Below are 22,625 nucleotides of genomic sequence, written 5' to 3' on the forward strand. Positions count from 1 at the left end.
TTCAACTATTTTGCACCTCAACTGTTTCATCCATTAAAATGATTCTGTGTTTTTGTTACTTCTGCATAAAGAAGCATTTGTAAGCATGTATAGTGAGTATTTCTAAAGGCTGTTCTTATAAAATAGGTGTTCAAGTATGGAATAAAGCATGAACAAACTAAGCTAGTGCGCACACAAAAAGAACAGATAAGTGGAAGATCATTTTATTACCACATCTGCAATTGTTTCAAGGACTGGCCTGTAGGTCTTACAATAGAATTTGAATAGTGTTTATTTGTTTTAAACTAGTCACTTTGCAGACCTTACCATTTCCCTGGTAGGGTCATGTGGGCCACTAGTGGAAGAAGGACAAAGATTCATAGAATTCTGGGTAAATGCAGAAACTGCATTCCTCTGGGCTCTTCTGAAGGGCCATGCTCTGCAGTAATCCAGGACAGCTTTAGAAATTTAAATCTGAGGTACTGACACTCTTATAGCTAAAAAGCTTGGGGGAAGAGGGGGAGGCAGGAATACACTACCGGAGTATATCACTGAATTGAGTTTTGTGTATGTAGGAGTTAACACATGGGTTACGTGTGTGTGGATGATACTAAATGCTGTGATTGTTGTAATCCCTGTTAATAAAGGGATTGACTTGCAGTACAAAACAACTTAATTCTGCATGCTGTATTATCCCTTCCAAGGGTTTTGAAGCCTTATGTGTTTTCTAGTCCTTAGTACCTCCTTATTTTATTGCAGTACCTGCAGAACTTGTTTTTATGAAATGTTAATCATGGTCCTCAAACATGAATAATGAAGTACTTCGTTCCATACTGATAGGCCTGTAGATGACATGGGTGAGGGAAACACGAGGCTGAGCCTCAGCTAAACCTCTAGCCAAATACATCCAAATGGTAACTTTGCATTTTGAGATCTGACAAAATCATGGAAAATTTTTGTCAGTATATTGGTTTTGCAGCTACTCTCTTGGGTCCACGTATAAATAGTGTAACGGGAGTGGCAGTGCCCACGTGCTACCCATGTCAAAGTGGTGTCCCCTAGCACAGAGCAGGGCAGTGTCTCCACCAGCCTGTGCTGAGGTCCCTGGCATAGGCATGCTGGAAGAACCTCAGGCAGCTGCTTGGTGTTTTGCTTCATCATGTTTTACCTCAGCACTAAATCCAGTATTCTAGTTTTGATTGATCTCTAGGTTTGCATGTGTACATACAGACTCTAAGCTCCTTATTTCTTTCATTTTTGGCAACATCCAGGTTTTGCCCATGTAGGTGTAATGCCTATCTGACCATCATTTGATATCTGAGCCTGTCTAGAGTCTAGAAAGGGAAATTCAAGTTTATATTTGTGTTTGTAGAGAAGCTGCTGTGCCTCTGATTCCTGGCAGAGGGGTTTCAGCATGCCAGCCCACAGGGGAATGGTGATGCTGTGCAGAGAGGAGTGGATCTGGCTGCAGTAGAAAACTTGGGTTGGAGAGAAGGGCACAGAGAAAGAAGACAAAAGAATGATCTAATCTGGGAAGGTCTTAGTTCCTCAGACAGTGTAACAAGCCATACTCCCCATGAGCTCACAGGGCTGCTTCAGGTGCAACTACAGATCTTCCATCGAAGAGGCAAGTGGGGTTTCGGCACCCTTGTGGGTACTCCCCGGCCCCTTTCCACAGGAGAGGTCCCAAACAGGACCCTCATTTGCTGCTGACTGTTTTCCTGGTGACCATCTATCTTACTGCTGGGTCCAAGTGGAACACCTTAACAGCTAAAAGCTAAAAATCTCAGCTAAAAGCTTTCCTGGTTTCCCCGACCCCAGCCCAAGTTGTGCTAGATCTGAAGTGAACCAGCTGAAATACAAGAGGAAAGTAGTCCATCTGACTAGATGCCCTTCCTTCCCTGTTAGGTAGAAAATGATTTTTCAGAAAATCTTGTATTGGATACATATCCAGCTTATGCATTTTAGTTAGCCTAATTTTTAAGCAAAAGATATCTTGGCTGAATGCTTTTTAAAATAACATAATAGAAAGTAGCAGAGATCAAATATCAGTCGTGCTGCTGGTCCTGCTACCTTTATCCAACTGTTTATCTGTCTGTCTCTACCTGTAGTGTTTCCCATCAGCATTATCGCAGTAGTGTGAATCCTGCCGTGAACCTCTTTCTAATTGCTAAGCTGGCATTTCAAGGCAGGAGAAAAGTGAGCTTTTGTCCTTCAGAGGTAAGCCTGTGAACCCTGGGTCTAGACAAGTGGGGGAGAACGTGACTGTGGGGACACATGGGCTGCTTTAAAATGAATGGATTTATTACACAATTCTTGGGCTAGCGTGGGGACATTTGCCTTTATCTAATACCACCGTGTGTGTGTGTATATATTTAGTGGGAAAATGTTTATCTTCTGTGCACTGTTTAGGATTTCTCAGTCATACAGGAGTACTTAAGATTAAGACCTTAATATTTAATAAGCTCTCTATTGTTAAGAGAGCGAGTGAGCCTGCCAGTGTGAGATTGGGCTGGCATCTCAGTAGATTAATGGAAACATAGAGCTGGATTTAAAAGCCCTTGAATGATAATCTTTAAATATGCTTAGGCATTGTGCTTGTGCAATTTCCCTGGGCAATCATCATACTCTCTGCTTCAAAAATTGCACTGAAGACATAACTGAAACTACAGCACAACCTTGCCTACTGGCAAATCTACTTTCATTCCTGGGGCTTAAATTCCTTCTGTGTACATCTGTACACCCAGAGTGTCATTCCTTGTGGATTTTCACTTCTTATTATATTGTTGCCACAGGAACAATTTTACGCAGACCTGAAAAACAAGAGTTGCAGAGCTGAGCAACTTTCCTACCTGATCAGAGATCTTGATTCAGCTTTCAAATAAGCAAATGTTGCTATTTGAAAATACTGGAGTGGAAATTATGTTGAGGCTTGTGATAGTGCTCTCAATAAGGTAGCCAGAGGAAAAATGACAGACGGGCTCGGCTGGCTGCCTGACCTTTTTTTTTTTTTTTTTTTTAACCTCCTGTCTGTGAAATTCTGTGGTGATTCTGGTTCATGTAACCCATTTCAATAGTACTTCATTCTCTGATAGAGATCTGAGTAGTCCCACTGCAATGATAGTGTAGACACAATGTGATGCATTCTGGGATGTCTTCAGACAAATTGAAAGGCTTGAGAATATTTTCATTGTAGGAGATTGCTTTTTCTTATTTATATAAGAACTTGCCAGTCTGAAAGGTGTCTGGACTTAGAGTTGCTTTACTTGTGTACACATTTCTGGGGATTATCTCAATTTCAATTTAGTTTGCTGCTTCATGCTATAAAGCTCTCAGGGAAATCTTTAATTTTCAGTGAGAGCTCACAAGATTAAAATGAAATAAGTTTGCATCATCAGCACTGAGAATGGCTGTGTTGTTCCGAATTTCTGTTTGTACTTCACCAGAGCTGCTCGTGCAAATAAGGCAGCAGGGTACTCAGTTGTTTGATATTAGATCTGATTGCGTAGCTGAACACCCTTATGTTCTGTGTAATTGCACTGATGCTAAGAAAGCTTTTTAACTTGCAGGACACTGTGCTCCATGTGACCAGTGACACAACAGCTGTGACACGCTGAGTTCTTTTAAATGTCATGGATCTCAGCAGTTTTCAGTAATGTTTAAATTACACATAAATTCACCCCCACTGCTCCCTGGATTGGTCTCCTGTGAGGCTGGAAGTACTGAAGGTTGGAGGATATAAGAGAAATCAGTGTCTGCACCCCTTGTAACTGTTTTCATCATCAGAGTATTCCAGTGTCCTTCAGTAGCTCTGTGAATCTGCAGCACCTAGGACGGGAGTAGATGGGATTGCAGTCTGAAGAGGACAGGAAAGTAGTCAGAACAGGATTAAAGCAGCATCAAGGAAAAAAAGGTAAACAAAATTGCACTGAACATTTATATGCATACCTTCGACCTTGTATACGCTAGATGGGGTTGGTGACTTCCCCCCTTCTCCTGGTGACAGTATCAGCTGCAGTGCCTCTGGTAGAAAGTTACCTGTATGACAGCTGGGGGTGGTAAGATGAAGACTCGATCAAAGGGATGGACTGTTTGCCCCCGGCTGCAGTACCAGGAGGGCATCACAGCTTTTGTCATACAGATCTGAATCACAGTGTGCTACAGAGGGGGACTGCTTTAGTCATAGAACTGAGAGAACCACCATCTATACAAGACTCAAAACCCCCAAATCTGCTAAATCACGGGGACTAAGAGGAACAGTTTATAGAGAGACTTTATACATGCGGCAGCCCTGATTCAGTTCTGGGAACGTCTTTCTAAAAGAACACTGTGTCCATTGTGAATGAGCTGACCATGTATTTCATGGGATACTGCTCTATTTTTGTACCTTACAGTGGAGAAAAACAGTCTGCTCAGGTGCCAATTGCTCAGGTCTCTTGTCCAATTCCAACCTTCTCCTATATTTTTCATCTGTTTTTTCATACTTGTCACTTTTAGTTTCCCTTTTCTTCCTCACCTTTCCTGGTGCAGAAGTCTGGATAAACTGGAGTCCTGTGTCACCCATAGCAAAGATTGCTTGCATTGCTTGATTGCTTGATTCTTGTTCTGAGAAGAACATATGTACATAGATTTTTGAATGTACATTTAACTCTTGATTCTATCAGGAACAAGAGAGTGTGATTTGCAGCAAGCTTTTAATTGTGCCAGTTTTTCAGGTGATAATTCTTCTTTTAAACCTGCAAGCACTTCTTTCAAAGGACCTTTTGATAATGAAGACTATATTGTGTCAGGGTAACCAGCTGTGGTGCAGAGTTAGGAATAAGAAGGTGTTTAATAGGGAAGAACTTTAATGCACTGACTTCACAGGAAGGAGATTTAAAACTTCAATTTTTATTAGCACCAAATATCAAGCAAGTGCCAGGACAACAAGCTGTACTTCCAAGCTGGTGAGTTATTTTGTTTAGGGAAAGTGAGTTGGTAATTATATGACACATCAATTCAGCCTGTGTACTCTCGTGTTTGCATTTGCAAATCTGTAACTCCTTCAGTTGTGCACAGGTCTGAGTTCACAATTTCTGTTCATCCCCCAAAAGCAGGAGTATTTTGAACCATGAGGTTTCGAGGCATGTCTGTTCTTGAGAGACCAAGTAGCATAACTTAGCTGCTTACCAGAGTAGTCAAAGCACCTCTGGCTTCTAGGGGGAAATATTCCTGTTTCTCTTTCTAATGTACTTGGTGTGTCCAGTTCCTGCAGCTGAGCTCACAGTGTGAAGAATTTTCCCAAATAGCTTCAGTTGTAGCTCCATGCAGCCTCCCTATTCAACTAATGCCAACATGACTTTCAAATGAAATTAATACAGGTGCAAAGACAGTGGCCATTGGTGGGGAGGGAGGAGGGCTGCTTGGTGCTCTGAGGATTATAAAGAAGCTTTTAGTGACTTTGACTGTTGTAAACTATCTGATATAGGCTCATAGAGTGAGAGGAGGGGTTCCAAGAAAGCACTAGAAGCAGCAGCATGGTGAAGTGCTCTTTTCCTGGAGTACTTGTAAATGCTTCATCTTAATTGAGTTTGTAAACAGCTTTAACTCCCTTGGGGGCAGGGTTCAATTCCTTGAGAAATGAGAGCCTGGAAATGAGAGAACTGAGAATTGCCTTCCCCCCCCCCCCCCCCCCCCCCGAAGTTATCTAGCATAGTTAGGCTGCCACAGTAGAAAATGTGGGGATGCATATGCTGCTCCAGTCACCTCAGTAGTGTGTGGATGCACATGAGCATTTCAAAAGAACAGCAATGGCAACATTTCTAGGCTGAGGCATTTTTTAGCTCAATATTCTAGGTGCTTATTATCCAAGCTGAGAAATAATATCAGAATCAGTTAATTGCATCTGTGGATGATACAATAACACAAAGCAAGTTTCCAAGGTAAATTGGGTTACAAGAAAACAAGGAAAAAAATAATCCCCACAGCATTAGTCTCTCTGAAGAATGCTAAACAACTAGTGATAGTTCTGCTTGATCACAGTGCTCATCTAGCCATTTGCAGGCTTGCATCGGGGAACTGAGGACATTGAGAGCAATTCAGATTTAGTCACTAGTTAGGTCCATAACTAGGCTGACATGAATTACTTGGTTACAGTACTCGCTTTTCTCTGCTGTGTTGGGACTATGGTCTCCTAACTCAATGTCAAACCTGAACTTTGTAAAGCCATGTAAGATGCCTGTCCTTGGGCACTTAAAGTTATAAAATACAAGTAACTGAATCCCCTCTGCATTTGGCAGACTGGGACCTTGATTATCGAGGTATCCCTGTGTGTAGAACAGCAGATTTAAATGGTACAGTAGAGGTGGAAGGGCTGGAGCAGTGATGGGCTTAAGCTTTACAGCCAAGGAAAGGTATTTGTGGAGGAGGGAGATGATGAGGTTCATCTGAATAGACTTTCACAAACCAGTTCCTAAAATCCCTTTATTTCTATAGTAATTTTTAGTATCTTCAGGATGAATGCTTTACACCTGAAACTGTTGTCGCTGTCCATATGGAAAAATAAACATATAAGCAATACACATTAACAGTTGTTTTTTATGCTGTACTTTGTTTTATATAGATTTAATTATATACAATTATCTATTTTTTTTTGTTGGCTATGATTTGAACCATATTCCATAATAGCAATGCCATGGGAATGTAAGGGGAGGTTTATAGTGGATAAGGATCCCATCCTTTCAAGTTATTCTTGTAACCACAAGTGCAGGGAAGCAATTCTGTAGTAACAAAATTTTCTGCCTAAACAATTTCTGCATAAAAGATACCAGGGAGTTGTTTGAGTTAAACTGATCAGCCATTTCTTCATTAAAAAAACCATGCATTGCAAGATGACTTGACCTCTACGTAGCTGTCTAACATGCACTGGTGTAGATTTGGTAGTGAATGCTTTCTGGCTGTTGGAGGGAGGAATGTAGACTAAGCTGTTCTTAGAGGTCAACAAAACCCACAATTTCTAGTGAACAGAATAACATACAGTATTTCTATGGGGAAACAGTTTTATTGGGGCAGGGGGGAAGCAAGGCCTAGGGTAAAACAACCTACATGGGCAACTGATGCGATTTCGGAAAAACAGCCTTTCAAATTGCACTCGCTAGGTGAGTTAATGATAGATTCTTTATTTGTTTGGGTTTTTTTAACATACGGGAAGGTAAGAAACACAGGGCTCTGTATTTTGCATTTTTGATATGTCAAGACAAAACTTTGGATGAAGTTTCATAGGCTACCCTTAAAGCTCTTTGAAAATTATCGCCATGTGGACAGAAAGTATTTTGTATTACACAGCTAGTATAATCAGCTAAGCCTGATATTCCCCGGTTGTGTTAAGTACATTTGAGAAAAATAGCAGGATGTCAGCTGAAATACTAGGCTAGTTGTTGATTGAAATAGAAACACCTCTGTCTAAGCCAATGTGTAGTTCAAAAAACAAAGGCAACTGAACTAGGATAGCTGCTGGGGGAAGGTACACTGGGCTTAGTTTTTTGAAACAATGGGATCTTGAAAATCAATAGCGTACTCTACTACTCAGGTTTAAGCTTCAGTGGAAAGACAAATTAGGCTGTAAAGGTAATACAGCTGTTCTGTGCCCATATTTATGTAAGAATCGTTAAGTTAGCATTCCTGAAGTATTGAACCAATGGTCAATAAATGAAACTGAAAGGCAACATGTTAAAATCCATATAAGAAGGGTTCTTTTAAATTTATACAGCATGATGAAATTGTGAAATTCACTGCTACAATGTAAGACTGAAGTGGAAAGTTTCGCAAAGTCAGAAAGGGATTTAAGATAGATGTGGTTAATGAGACCATCTAGTGGTACGCTTAACGGGATGAAGAAAATTAAAGTAATATAAATGTGCCTGCTGAATTGAGGGAGTTGTAAGAAACTTCCGCCAAAGGTTTAGGTTATCCTTTATAAAGTTTCCTGCAAAAACTTCTAAAACCTCTGGGTCTCCACTTTCAGGCCACATCTACCCTTACACTTTCAATAGTATGCCTGTGGTGTTGTTCAGAATGCACCCAGTTTAGAGGCAATTTCACTTGCGAAGCTTGTTTGACCTGGAGGGTACAATAAATTGTATTGAAAAAGGCAGTGTTAGACATGACTTCAGACAAGATACCTGGATAACCAGACCTTTTTCTGGTCTGACATAGTAGGAGTTCCTAGTTATTCCATTTTAACACAGTCTGGTGCTAATTTTCTAAGTTTTTCTATGTAATTTCTGAATCTAAGCATCTCCCTCAGAAAGTCCTTTTGTTTCAAAATTATCGGTAACAGACAAGTGCTAAACAGAAAATAATTGGTTTCAGGTCTATTTTGTTACACTGTAAACCTGATCTCCCAGTATTTTCTGAATTGTTATCAACTATCACATAATTTCAGGTTGCCCTTAAGAGGAAACAGAAAGGGGTGTAAATTTACCTGGGAATGGGTAAGCCACTTAATAATAAAAAAAAATCTATAAGGAAGGATTGGTCAAATCAAAGATGGGTAATGAGAAAACACAAAAAAGTAGTATGCTGTGTAACCCTTTTATTTTTAATTGTGTATGCTCTGTGTGTGTGTGTGTGTGCACTTGCACACACACATCTTTGGGTAGGCGTGTACTCACTGTATAGCTTGTAGTGTAGCTGATTATAAAGAATACAGAAGACGTTATGTTGTAAACTTTAAAGAATATTTAATAACTTTTAAAAAATAAAATGTAGATTTTTTTTTTTCTTTATATGAATGCACAACAACGTATCATTGTAGTTGCAGTGACAAAATCCAAAGAACTGAGGAGACCTGCCCACTGTGGTAAGATACTGGTGACCATCTAGGAGAATTCACAATGGAATCCAAACAAAATTTCACAGGGCGAGTCCTGACTTGTTTTCTTACTGTGAATTGTCTAACTCTGTATCTATGAAGATCATTCACACTTAGCAAGAATCCTTGCAGACAAAGTTAATAAAGAGTCTGGTTTAAAAATAAATGCCACAATGAACTGCTGGTTTCTGTTGCGCTTACCTTTGGTGCCACATTTATAGCACAACAATGAAGCTAAGGGGTAAGTGAATAGCTTCAACTTTCTCCATGCTAACAACCTCCTGTCCTATCTATGAATGGGGGAAGAGGCAGCTGGGAGCCACATGCAGAGAAAGATGTAACCAGTTCTTAACTGGTTTGTGAGAAGTGAGGGGTTTGGGTGGATTCGTGTAGCAGCCATACTGCAAGATAAAATATTTTTACAGCTTCTGTGCAGTTCCTTCCTCTTCATATTATAAATCATACAGTGCTGCATTCAAATGGTAATTATTAAATGGAAGAATAAACCTTTGAAAGCTTTATATTAAGGGGGAGGAACAAAGAAGTAGTCATAGAACAGAAACTGGAGCGAATTTCAGTGATTGTGCACTGTAAGATGTGGAGCTAAATAATTCTGTTGTACAAGCAAGAAGATTTGGCTGCTACTGACAGGAAAATAAACCATATTCTATTAAATATATATATTCTATATATATATTATTATAATTGTGAAGATGAAAAGCCAGAAGTATATTGGACTGAATATAAAAGCTAAATCCTGATGTTGCTGTATTCAGCAAGTCCAGCTGTGTACCCTGTGCCTTCACATCTTGTTATTAAGCAGAAAGCGCAATGAGTGAGTATAAATTAGGAGTGCTCTCCTTCAATGTCTTTGTTGCCTTTGGTTCTGTCTTTATATGTATTGAGTCCTCCTTCATGTTTAAAGATAAGAAGTGAAAATAATATAAAAGACTTTACTAAACACTAATGGCAGCAATTGGAATGACTTCTGTGTTGCTCTGCATACGTAGGATATAAGCAGCCTTTTAAATGGGTATTATGTACTACAGGGTATGTATTTATAATCAACCAGTTCAACATGAAGTTTTATGCATAATATGGAACTATCTTTTATTGGTTTTTAAAAAAAATATTGTTGCTGTTACATGTCACACAATACTCTGACCTCATCAGCAGAGAAAGGATGCAATGCTTTTAAAAATAAACTATAAGTCTGAGGCTTGTTATATGCAGTATGTTCTGAGGTTTGAAATTGGATTGTGCTGCTAATGCTTTAAGCACCATAACATCTGTTTGGCCTGTGTGAAGAGCGTTAATAACATAAAATATAGAAAAAAACTCAGTTCAAATTATAAACAAGTTGCAGTAGAATCTCAGTTGGCAGTGTAAGGGTAGTGTTTAAAAAAAGAATTATTAGCAGCAATGTGTGGTCTGTGGGGGTGTGGGTTTTTTTTCTTTTTTTCTTTCTTTTCAGCAGTTAGTGCCGTATGTTTCTGTTGCAGTGACTGGGATTTACAAAGTGAGTATTGCTTATACTCCCTATAGATACGTGGTTTTGAAAACTGAGGCAGTTTATCTTGTTGTAAAGACACCTAAACTGTGGAAAATGATTAGAGGGAACCACAAAGTGTGACTTGTCTTCAGTCTCTGTTTCTCATTTTGTTTCTTCTGTAGGTTTAGCTGAAGTCTAGCAGTCTTCTCTAAGAGCTCAGCACATGTTATTGGGAGACTTGCATAATGAGCATTTGTGATCTCTCTTCTCTCTACACCACCATCAGGCAAATTGATGAGAGTTGCCCTGTGTGGGAGCTCTGTTGCACAATGGTTTGCTCTTAACTGAGCCATCATCAGCCTGCTGTCTCTGTGTTTTTAATAGCAGGGATCACTACAAATAGACTTGTCTACCTTTTATCTTTCTTAAAAATCAATGTTTTATTAATGTATTCATCACTCTGTTATGCTGCTTTTCAGTGGTGGAAACTCTGAGCTGTCAGCAGGAGCACCTGTGTGTACAAACTATAAACCATGGCAAGAACTAAAGGTACATCTAACCTGGAATCATGTCTATGCAGGTAAGAAAGGAACAGAGTGGAGAGAGGGAAGGAACGAACTTAGAGCAGGACTGTTGACAGGTCAACCTGGGCTCTGAAGCAGAGAGCAGTGAGACTGTTACAATCACAGTGAGACTGGTGATTGTAACACCAAGAGTAAGTCTCTTGTTGGGGTACAGAGCACCTGTGTGTGGGCTACTCACTCAGTTTAACCTCTGTCTTGGGTCAAGGTCTGTTAATATTTGTCAAGGCTTGTTAGCATGGCAGTAAAATCCTTTAGTGGTGGTGAGGCTGCTGTGATAGTGAGTGATTGGGAATCCACATAAAATGCACACAAGTAATACATTACTTTCAACTTAGCCTGCACAGCTAAATGCTCCACGCTACAGAGGTTGCTGCATAAAGGTAGGAGGTAAGATTCTGGAAGATACTTGCTCTTTCACACACCAGACTGTCCTAAGCACTTCCCCACAAAACATGGAGTAGTTCAGGCCTCAGGGTGAGAAGACCGCAGGAAATCAGCAGAGAGGGAGAAAAACCCCAAAACCTAAGCAGTGAGAGTAGTATTTGTCAATGGTGCAGCAGGTCCAGAAAAGGGTTAGTTATGGGTGTTAAGGAGATTGTTCAATAGGCTGTGGGTTGGCGAGTCCAGCTTTACTGCTGGAAATTGCCTTTAAATCAAAGTAAACAAAATGTCACTCATAGCTGAGACCTGCTGTTGTAAGCACTAAAGGTACAGGGTAATTTTTTTTGCCTGAACTTGATGCATGCTTCTAGTCTGTCACAGTAGCTGCACTGAGCTTTCTGGGAAAACAGAGCACCATGGTTGTGTCTGGTCTATTGTCAGTGGTCCTCAAGGCTGGCTGCAGGGAGCAGGCCAGCTGCACTGCTCTGTTTGCCTGTTCCCTGCTGTGTCCTTTCCCTGGAGTGCTTCAGCTTCTCACTGTTACATGTGCATTATCGGGGCTGCTTGCTGATGGGGAATTGTTTGTTTGAACAATAGGAAACATCTGATTCTTAACCTCATCACTAGAAGGTGTGCACAGAAGGGTACTACATAAATTACTTCAGTTACCAATGCAGGATGGGGAAACTGGACAACTGATGGTTGTTTTCTGGCTAAGGAAAGTTATGATTTTGATTTCTGCAAATTCCAGAGAGTGTGGAGCATAGTCTAGCCAACAGCCAGGCAGAGGGAGATGGGTCTGAAAAACAGAACTGAGAGGTGACTCCAGTTCTAACAAAGACTGATGTGACTTGGCTGTTGTAAGCATGCAGCGGGGGGGGGGAGCCAAGCATAAAAACAGCTGAAGTCTTAATAACTCTCAGAAAAATGAGCAATGTGCAAAAGATTTTTCCTCAGCAAAGCAAACTCTATCATACCTGCAGATGATGATATCCCAAAGTAAATTAATGAAACAGTGACATTCAGGGAAGGAACAGCTGACAGCTTTGTACAGATCTTCAAGTGTGGAAATGAGTGATATTTTTTGGCAGAATAACTTGAAACAGGGGTGGTGATAAAAAATAAAATCATAGTAGAATGACAGAGAGAGCCCACTGACAAGTTGTTTACTGAAATGAAGATACAGCTGAATGTAATTACTTGTTTCCCAGAGGTGTAAGTGATAGTGCCTCCTACAAGAAATAATACTTGGTTATTTCAGTTGGAATGTAAAATGGGATAGAAAGGTTCCCTCTTTCTGAGGTTAGATGCTGGGTATTTTCACCTCCTTTCAGAGCAGTATGTGTATATGAATGTAATATATATTACATATACAGTCAACCATCTATATGCCACTGGCAATTAATAGGTGACACAATGTCCAATATTGTTTTCTCTTAACAGCCAGATCTCACTGTACAGATTCTGATGAAAAGCCTGACTTTGCAGCGCATAAGATTAAAAATACTCCTTTAAAATAACATATTTCTGAAGATGAGATCCTCTCCTGGCTACAAAATCATCTTGAGACACTTCGAGGCAGGGCTGTTTGATCTTGACATTTTAGCTGTGTGCAAACTGTAGTAGAATTACAATTGCATTCAGTGTTAGCTACTCTTCTTTCCATGCTGAAGAATACTCATTTTCTACGCCCTCTCTTCCAGACTGTGAAATGCAGGAAGGCAACCTGGCAGGTTTCACAGAGGTTGCCTCAGTGCAATCTTCTGCTAACACTGGTTTGCAGATCAGGCCCTCCTAAGCAGCCTCCTTTGCCTTGCCCTAGGCCATGGAAAAGGAACCATTGCTCTTTGGAGGTTTTCTTCTGTTTAAAGACAAGGCTGCTTCTTACCTGTGCCAGTTCAAGTACTGACTTTTTCTTTTCTTCCTCCTTCAGTAAAGTGGGGTGATTCACAAAATCTTCAGAAAGATAGCATTATACACAGTTTATAGTACAAAGGGGAAAAAAAAAAAAAAGGTCAGATGAATGAGCATAGAGATTTCTCCTGTGTCCTTTGGAGAAGGAGCAGAAAGATTGGGAATGGTATCTATGCACAGTAGGTGTCTGCCTTGACTACCTGACAATACATGGTCATTGCAAAGGTGAGTCCGAGAATCTAAGAGAAAAACAAACAAACATTTGTTTTTCAGTAAGTTAAAAAAACCCTATTTATTGAAACAAAACAAAAAAAAGGGAGAAAAGCATGCTTACACTGGTTTTGTTCACACACAGGAAGACACATCACATACTGCTTTTCCTGCTGGTTCATGTCCTTGTTCTCTTCCTAGTTTCTGTCTGCCTTTTGTCCTTATCTGTATTGCTGTTTTACAGAATGAACAATTGAGCACGGGAGAGTTGATTTCTCCACGAAAAGCAGCCACCAGATACGGGGAAGAGAGGTATATTGAAAAAAATTTTTTTGATGTCTTTTGCTCAAAAATAGTTTATAGTAGCAACCCACAGCTGTGTGGCTATGTGGTTATCTCTGTAGCTATTGCTTTGAAAGACCATAAGGTTCATCCCTGACCCAAAGGATGCTGTGGTTTACTTTACTGTACTTTACTTTTCCAAGCATATGTGTGCACAGGTCCCTATGGGGGAATCACTGGAGACTGTCCATGCATTAATCATAACCATCAATACCTCATCAACAATGTATGTGTCTTTCTACTCAGCTTATTCGAGAGAAGCAGCAGGTGGCTCTTCTCCCAGCCCAACTACTGACCTGCTGTGCTGCCTCTCGTGGCTTACTTAATCAGAAAAGGGGATGGGGAAGAAAGTCTTATTTTCCTTCCAGTTGAAGTAATCACATTAATGTACTAAGTGGTTGTTACTACTCCTTTGCAACACCACTGTAAAAATTGTCATTGAAATAAAGGTTTGCCAGGTACAAATTTTTTGTACAAATTCTATTTTAGGCACTTAATTTGACCACTTCAAGTTTAGTCTTTACATAAATAGTGGTTCCTGTTAATGAGTATTTTGAAAGAGTACATGAATAATACACATACTACTTTATAAATAACAGCTTTATAACCTTTTTTTTTTTTTCTCTCTTAATTTCCCATTCTTCCACAGGGAAGTAAGATTGTTAGGCTTTAGTGTGCTGTCTTATAGTAAGCACAAGCCTTTTGGAAGTATCCCCTGAACACTGCCTTCTACTTCTAGCAAAGGAACATCTTTAGGGGCAGCTGCATAATAAAACCTCAGTGGCTCAATTTGTTTTATAATTTCAAGCGTATATGACTGAAGAAGATTCTTCTGCCACGTGCTGTATGTCCTTCAAGTTGTGTCACTGTGTGATTCTAACTATAAGATTGTTAACATGAAAAACAAAAGCTGTCATATGCTTAGGGCCGGAACAACATTGTAACAGCAACAATAGAGGGAGCCCAATTCATTTTAGGTTACAGTGCACTGAAGCTTTCATCATCAGATTCACTCACATAGTGCAGCTGGAAGACAGACTAAAACTATTCTGTGTTCTGAGATGTTTTCTCTGTATTTCACAGCATTTACTAGGAATATTAATTAGCATTTTTAAATTGTCTGAAGTGTTTTCTCCCATGCAAACTAGTAATTTCTTTCTGTCAGAAAGATGGTATTCTCTTAAATACCCTAAATATAATCAAGGTCTATGTGAGAAGGACTCTGATGTGGGCTGCTGGGTTTTTAATGTATCTTTTAAAGACTCCCTAAAAGCTGAATAGATGCTCAAAAGCTGTTTTTTAAAATACAGTAATATATTAACAACAGTCTTACATTGACTATCTGCCATATGATCTTCTTGTGCTTATCTTTTTTCCTAAGCATATCTGCTTACTATACTGGAAAACAAAAGCCAAAACTCTACTGAATTTTGGCCTACAAGGAGTCAGGCATTTGCATTAATATGTTGCAGCCATTAATAAGTTGCAGCCAATATGTTACATATGAGAGTGTAAGATACATGCCATTCTGCCTAATCTGACATTAGTGGGAATATGAGTGGAATTCTGATCCCAGGCACTCTCTTGCTGCTGCTAGTGGTATACCATGCAAAATTACAAATAATCTGGAGTTACATGGTATTTAATTAGCTTAGTGATGCCATCCTTTCTGCTTATAAGTAAGTTGAGTGTGAGGGAGAGGTGGAGCTGGAAACTAAAGCTCCATCTTCACAGCATTCAGGAATGGAAATTTGGGCCATAAATGGAGGACTGACATATAGCTGAAACAGCCTGAGCTCCAGCACAGCTTTCACCTGTGTATCTTCAGGCTAAGGTTTGTGCCATTGGGGCTACACTATGGCCACAGCCATGGCAAGCTGAATTAAAGACACAGGTATGTAAGAGTAAGAGGCAAGGTACTACACTGACGACAGAGTCTTCTCTGACCAAAGTTATGCTGGAAATAACTGCAGGTCAAAAATCTGATAGGCAAGTCTATGCCCATCTTACCTACCTAGTTTCCCTGCAATTAATAGAAAATGAGCATGGTTTTATTGGCAAGGTTGAGTAATGATAACAACATCCCAACTTGTCACTCACTTACCCTAGGACTGAGGATGGGGTTGAAGACAAGCTACCTTTAGGCTATCTTGAAGTTAGCTATTTAGCCTAAGTGCATGGTCCTCTCTGGACAAATACAGGTACCCTAAAAGGCAATTCAGCCTACCCTGACTAGGCTTCTGTCTTTGGATGGCAGGGACTACCACTGAGTCTAGTCTAAGCCTTAGATAAACCACTTGGTAAAGTGCCTGCTCTTTGCAGTGCATCATAAAACAGAAAATGTGTGCAGTATTCCTAGTTCTGTACCTTGTACATAGTATTTTAACTAAATTAAAACATAAAAGACTTAAATCTTGCAGAGTTTTACTCTAACATCATGCAAAATTTGTAATTATTAAAACAGGCTTGGGCAGAGTATATCTGGATCTGTGGTTACTTATTTAGTTATGATTAATTAGGATTTGAAAAATGATATTAAACTATACCTGCACCATAGCTGTGCACAATCCAAAGATTCCCACAGCTAGTAAGTTTTCCTGGAGCCATATTTTCACTGTTTCGTAGCAAGGCTGGAAAAAAAACCCAGAATGTTGTATTAGCCATAAACACACAGATCTGCTCCCCTGGGAATATACAGACAGAAAAGAGCCAGATCAGACTAAGCTGCTAGGTAGCCTGGATTATCATTTCAGCATTGGAGCAACTGCTGTTGTGCTGGTTTTGGATGGGATAGAGTTAATTTTCTCCATAGTAGCTTGTATGGGGCTGTGTTTTGCATTTGTACTGAAAACAGTGTTGACAACACACTCATGTTTTAGTTGCTGCTAAGCAGTGTTTACACTAAGTCAAGGACTTTTTCAGCTTCCCATGCCCTGCCAGGTGCACCAGAAGCTGGGAGGGAGCATAGCCAGGACAGCTGACCCAAACTGGCCAAAGGGATATTCCATACCATATGACATCATGCTCAGCATATAAAGCTGGGGAAGAAGGAGGAAGAAGGGGATGTTCGGAGTGGTGGTGTTTGTCTTCCCAAGTAACCATTACGCATGATGGAGCCCTGCTTTCCTGGAGATGGCTGAACACCTGCCTGCCCATGGGAAGGAGTGACTGAATTCCTTGTTTTGCTTTGCTTGTGTATGCGGCTTTTGCTTTCCCTATTAAATTGTCTTTATCTCAACCCATGAGTTTTCTCCCTTTTACTCTTCTGATTCTCTCCCCCATCCCACTGAGGGGCAGTGAGCGAGCGGCTGTGTGGTGCTTAGTTGCTGGGTGAGGATAAACCACGACAACCATATATTTCTGGGTTGAAGCTTGAACATGGAGTACTAATTGTAATGACACAAAAAAGTGCACCTCCAAAATGCTGCATGAGCACTGCTCCATATAAATTGGGCCAGTAACTAAAAATAAACAAGCAGTGGATTTGGGTCCTCTTTGCCCTCTAAAAACCAACTAGAAGCAGTTAGAACTTCAGAATGAGCCTTTCATTTTCTCCATGTTTCAGGAAAACAAATATTTATTATAATATACATATGTATATCAAACCCAAAAGTTCCAATGAGAGCTGCTCAGTTGCACATGGGCAAGCCTATGCTAATCTTACCTACCTACATAAGATCTTACCAACTGTGTAGGTAAGACCCTACACAGTTGCACTCCTGCTGCACATAAGCCTATTTCATACCATTTTCCATCATTTCAAATTGCAGTATTGGTACTCCTCCATTATTTTCTTCCTGCTTTAAATTCTGCAGTAGCTGTAGCCTCATGTTGCTGGCCCAGTTTTGGGGAGGGTGGAATTGGCCCAAGTGAAACCTTTCTTTAAATAATGTGTAAATAATAAATAATGTCTGTAAGACAACCTTGTGCAAAAATTGTGCCCTGTCTTGTAAATGTACATGGCCAAGAATCCTTCAGTCTTCAGTTACTGGCTTTCACATATGTATAAAAAAAAACCTATTAATGCCCACCAGAAGACATGGTGTTAGCCTACACTGATCTTCTTGGTACCCTGAATAAAATAGAAGAAGAAATCTTGAATTTAAGTCCTTAAATTCAAGATTTGACTTGGAGCTATTTGAGAGGTAGAAGGGAGCCACGTTTGGTTGGAACTCAGCCTCTGCCAGTGCCAATCCATGCGTATGAAATCTCACTAGAAAGTGGCCGAGAGCTTTACTCATTGTCTTCACAAACCTTTAGAACCAGCAAAACTTCTCTATAATTCCACTTAATCAGATGGCCTTACTCCACACCCCTCCTGGGTAATTGCACTACCTGTAATTAGCACAAAGAATTGCTGAGCTAATTTCAGAGAAGAATTTAGGGTCTGACTATCTGCTCTGGAAAGATCTTGCTGAGGACATTGTAGGGAAATTATCCCATGGAGTTTTGAATTTGATTACAGGCAAGTGCAGAAACTCATTGCAAAAAAAATGCTGCTGGCAATTCAGTGGAACAGTTCCCACTCTCCTACTGTGCAGTGGAAGCTCCTGAACTAGGGTTCCTGGCAGGAGCAGAGCACTCCAGGCTCACACAGTCGTCTTGCCTCACAACTGCCTGGCCACGATGAGCTATGGCTGCTGCTCCAGGGCTTGTGCTATGTGTGTGGAGAAGCCGTTTGCCTTTATCTCTACCTTACTCCAGTAGGGACATTAAAAAGGACAATCCTGTCATTTCCCAGCTAGACTGTGCTCCAGCTCAGTGTTGGAAGGTACTTGTGTTCAATTTGAAACAACAGCTTAGAGCCTACTGAAAGGAAAGCCTTCAGCTCGTAAAAATAATTAAATTGGCAGTTTCATTGGAGGTCAAAAGCCACAGCTCAACATGAGCCTTCTGAAACCATCTGATTAAACATGAGTAAGGGTACAACATACCTTATCATCTGTACAGCCCTGCAAATGACTAGCTGCCTGCCCTTTACCTGGGTTGCAAGGTAGCTGCTGAGCTGCTCCTGGAGAGCTACTCACCGCTTTCCACCAGGTCCCTGGGGAATGGAGTCCACAGTTCTCACTGAATTCTAAGCAGCAGGAGTCTGGCACCCGGGTTGTATTATACACTTCAAACCAGTCAGTGTAGTTGGAGACTCCACAGCATCTGAACTGGAAAAAGAAGAACCAAGACGATACCATAAGTATGATCTGTCACTGACTTCTGCTTGTTCAGACTTCTGCCTCCTGGAGTTGGGCATTCAGTGCATTTTGATTACGCCAGCAGAGGCTTGAAATTTTAAAGAAATACAGTATTCCCTCAGCTTTACCCAAATAGACCCTTTCCCCCACTCTTTTATTATATTTAAATATGGTCTTGTATGTAGCTAATGTTGATGATACAAGAAGCAAAGGCACCTTATTTGCGGTGGCAGGACACTGCAGGAGCTGAAACAGGACAAGCCCAGCCAAGTGCCGAGGTTAAGAGTTGATGTGACTGAGCAGGATTATAACAATCATTTGGAGCTTGTTGTCAGGAAAAAAAAATATTTAAGATACAGATACAGCCCCCAGGAGATGAAGATACTGGGATCTCTATGGCACACTACTTCTGAAATCACAATTGAAGTTAGCGAGGCAAATTTCTCTCTAAGCTGTTAATTACTGATCATCTTTGAAAGTCTTTGTCAGTCAGTAAAAGATGCATTTCCTCCTCTTCTCTCTTTGGTCCAGTTCCTTAATGTCATCATCTGATGCCATTAAATAGTGGTGCTTTAAGTGTCTGCTTTAAGCGTCTGCATATGATGACACAGTGTACAATGACTATGTTAGTGCTAACTTGGAAGGTTTGTTCGAGTTTGGTAGTGGGATGAAAGGTATAGAAAATGTACATAACAGTACAGAGAATGGCTCTGTGACCATCTTCCCCCTCTGGGAACTGGTATATTCCTGTGATACAAAATAAGCTAAGACTCATTACCATATAGATGTATACACCATCTGTCACTCCTGTGCTAACTCAAAAGTATGAATTTGTCAGTATTTAGACACTTTACTGCTAATGAGTAAAACAAAATGACACTGGGCTGCAGAACTGCTCTCTGCTATTGGCAGTACTTCACACTTTTTCAAGGCTATGCCAGCCACCTACTTAGCCCCAAAATGACTTGTCAAGATCTTATTTTTTAAATGTAATTTTATATAAGCCTGTACAGTATTTTTCTTATCTCTATAGAGACCATTCCTCTTGTTTCTGATAGACTCACAATCATGCAGACACCTGCATCACCAGGACCAAGGACCTAATTCAGATCCTGATGTTTACACTGGCCTGAGGGAGAGTTTTCCCTATATACATATAATAGTTGTAGAGTCTATGGGCACAGAGGGCTGAGTGTTCAGGTCTTGTTGCACACACAAGAGCTGCCATTCAAGACCAATAGAGGGCAGAGGTGTCACACGTTGCCTCGATGCTTCAAGCACTCGCAGAAAGTAGTCCACGATAGGTTTCAGTGCACGCAGCACTGTTTTTCTTCTGCCAAGCAAAAGTCAGAAATCTTTCCTGGACTAACATCTATCCCCCCCAAGGCTCTGCTCAGAATTCTGATTTGGTCCATGGCAGGAATCAATCCTTGGCTTGCAACTATTTGATTTGTGAGTTTACAGGCTTCATTTTCTACAAACTGACTTGAAAGTATAAAAAGTTTGTGACTTTTTTTCCTCTATGTTCCTGCACACGAGACAGGAGCTCCATGCGTAAAAGATCCCAAAAGCGGATAAGAGCAGCATGGAACACATGGCATGCATTTGACAAAGCTGGTTTATCTGGAAATCTAACAAGAAGGTCTTGCAGGCTGTCATCATTAGAGTCAAGAGGCAGCTCTTTGATAGACAGCAAGAAGTGACAGCTTGTAAATAGCAAGCCTTGAAAATGCGGCTCATCTGTGATGTAGAGTGCGCAACAGCAAGGGCTGAGACATTTGAGTGATGTTCTGGCCAAATACAAGTGACACAAGCTTGCATAAATCGGGACTAGACCCTTTCTCCCCATAATATTACATGGCTGAGGGTGTCAAAGTCTGGCAGACTAAGGAGATGAAGCACAGGTTTTGTAGTTAAGGGCTCACTAACAGGTTGAGGACAGCTGTTCCTATGGAACCTGTGAAGCAGAAGGTGGCTAGGCCATGATCTAGGGTTGGGACTCCAAAGAGTAAAACTTCCTGGTAAGCCAGAAGGTGGAAATAGGAGGGGATGCAGTTGCAAAGACAAGCTGCAGTTGGACACACACTGCCTGCCCACGCAGATCCTCTGTGTATTGCACAAGAGCAGAGGATTAAATATTGATACTTGCCTGACACTGCTGGCAGACAAGGCAGTCCCAGCAATGGGAGAAAGGACTAAGAAAAAATCAAGGGTAAAAAAGAATGAACTAGCATGACAATCAATAGTCTTGGGACTGGAAGAAATTATGTCTGGAACTATAACTGAGAGAGATGTCACATCTTTGTCAGACGAAGAATGAGCGATGGAATTAAGCAGCGGACGATGCACAATCCTAAAGGAGAGGAGGTGACGAACACAGAAGAGTACTAACACCACAGAGACCAGAGAGCGCACGAGCAAGTGAGCAAGTAGCGTTCAATGAAGACCAAGTCTGGTGAATGGCATCTCTAAGGAGCAGAGGCACTGACCCATGGCAGTAGGTCAAAGAGGCAAGAACAAGGAAACAAGCGGCAGTGGGACTGAATGGATCACCAGTATAGATTCAGCAAAGGGGTCCAGGTAGAAGCCAAAAAGATGGATGAGCTGAGAGCTCAGTAAATTCAGAGACTTCATTATGGAGGCCCAAGTAGAGAAGAGAGAGTGTGGAAGTGATTTTGGGTCATGTGACAAGTGACCGATTTACCCTGTGTGCATGAAGCTGAACGATAAGTAGCCAAATTGTTGAGGGAGATGAGGGACTATTAGATGAAAGGGGAATATTGAAGACAAAGAGCAAAATAAGAGGATTTTTTAGAGTCCTCTTAGATTTCAGAGCAATGTTTTCTTTTTAAAGTTTACAAGGTTTCTAAGCAAGGATAGCTGGAGACAGTCCTACACTTGGAGGATGGAGAAAGCTCAGGTCACATGAAGGATTTCTGTCACGGGCAGTTTGCTGTAGCCAGTTATACTAGACTTCATTTTCTTCCACAAAGGCTGATGTTATGCCAATGCCAGAAAGTTAAACTGCCTGACTGTCATGAAGCAATTGCAGACTTGATTCTTGCTACAACCACATTCATTTTTTGGTCACATTTACAGTTCCCTTCACTAGTTAAGTGATAAAATTAGACAGCGTTGCCTAATTGATTAGTTCTGTTCCTAGTTTCAACAGGGAACAATACACTTAGGTTTTTTAGAAACAATTACGAACTAATAGTGCTTTTTTTGGGGTACCCAGACTAACACACTTTAAAAGGGGGTAATCTGATAAAAATGTCAGCTACTGTCTTGAATAGCAGTAACTTTAAGACACCATGACTTGGACACCTCAGATCACTTCTTTCTAGTGCTTGCAGCTGTGAAGAAGCATGCATGATTAAGTGCAATTGTGCCTGCCCACATGAACAAATGTGGGTACTTATGGCATAAGGTAACAATTAGGTAGTAGTTCTGGGGACACTTGTACAGTGTGTGGCAGAGTTGCTCAAACAAGCAAAAGCTTGTCAAATGCCTCTGAGTATCTAAGCTCCCACTGCTGAACATTTCCAGGAATACTGACAATACGCTGCTGTTTGTTTCACATGTTTCATGTGGGAGGCTCTGTCTCCTAAGATGTCAAACCACATTTCTTCCCTCCTTTGTTAAAGAGACATAAATCACTCCCCTATTGATTACCTGTGGGG

General features: G+C 40.7%; 1 protein-coding gene and 1 long non-coding RNA gene across 21 annotated transcripts in view; one reads left to right on the forward strand and one right to left on the reverse strand.

Moving 5' to 3' along the window:
- Positions 1-10,761: 10,761 nt before the first annotated feature.
- LOC140652664 (uncharacterized) lies at positions 10,762-17,522 on the forward strand. The gene is made up of 3 exons (XR_012042903.1): positions 10,762-10,902; positions 13,656-13,723; positions 16,676-17,522. It is a non-coding gene; the product is annotated as an uncharacterized lncRNA (long non-coding RNA).
- Positions 10,762-22,625, reverse strand: part of TSPAN4 (tetraspanin 4) — a 469,335-nt gene continuing 457,471 nt past the window's right edge. For 17 of the 20 annotated variants that reach the window (XM_072863719.1, XM_072863720.1, XM_072863721.1 and 14 more), the window contains 3 exons: positions 18,781-18,912; positions 16,300-16,383; positions 10,762-13,440 (listed from right to left, as the gene is read on the reverse strand). In XM_072863719.1, the coding sequence (XP_072719820.1) occupies positions 13,372-13,440; positions 16,300-16,383; positions 18,781-18,912 (285 nt within the window). In that variant the 3' untranslated portion in view covers positions 10,762-13,371. Of the gene's footprint in view, positions 13,441-13,478; positions 13,645-16,299; positions 16,384-18,780; positions 18,913-22,625 lie in introns of those variants that run through there. The other 3 variants (XM_072863706.1, XR_012042902.1, XM_072863707.1) reach the window with 3 other exon arrangements.

The sequence above is a fragment of the Ciconia boyciana genome, chromosome 6 (assembly GCF_034638445.1).
Source record: "Ciconia boyciana chromosome 6, ASM3463844v1, whole genome shotgun sequence".
Lineage (NCBI taxonomy): Eukaryota > Metazoa > Chordata > Aves > Ciconiiformes > Ciconiidae > Ciconia > Ciconia boyciana.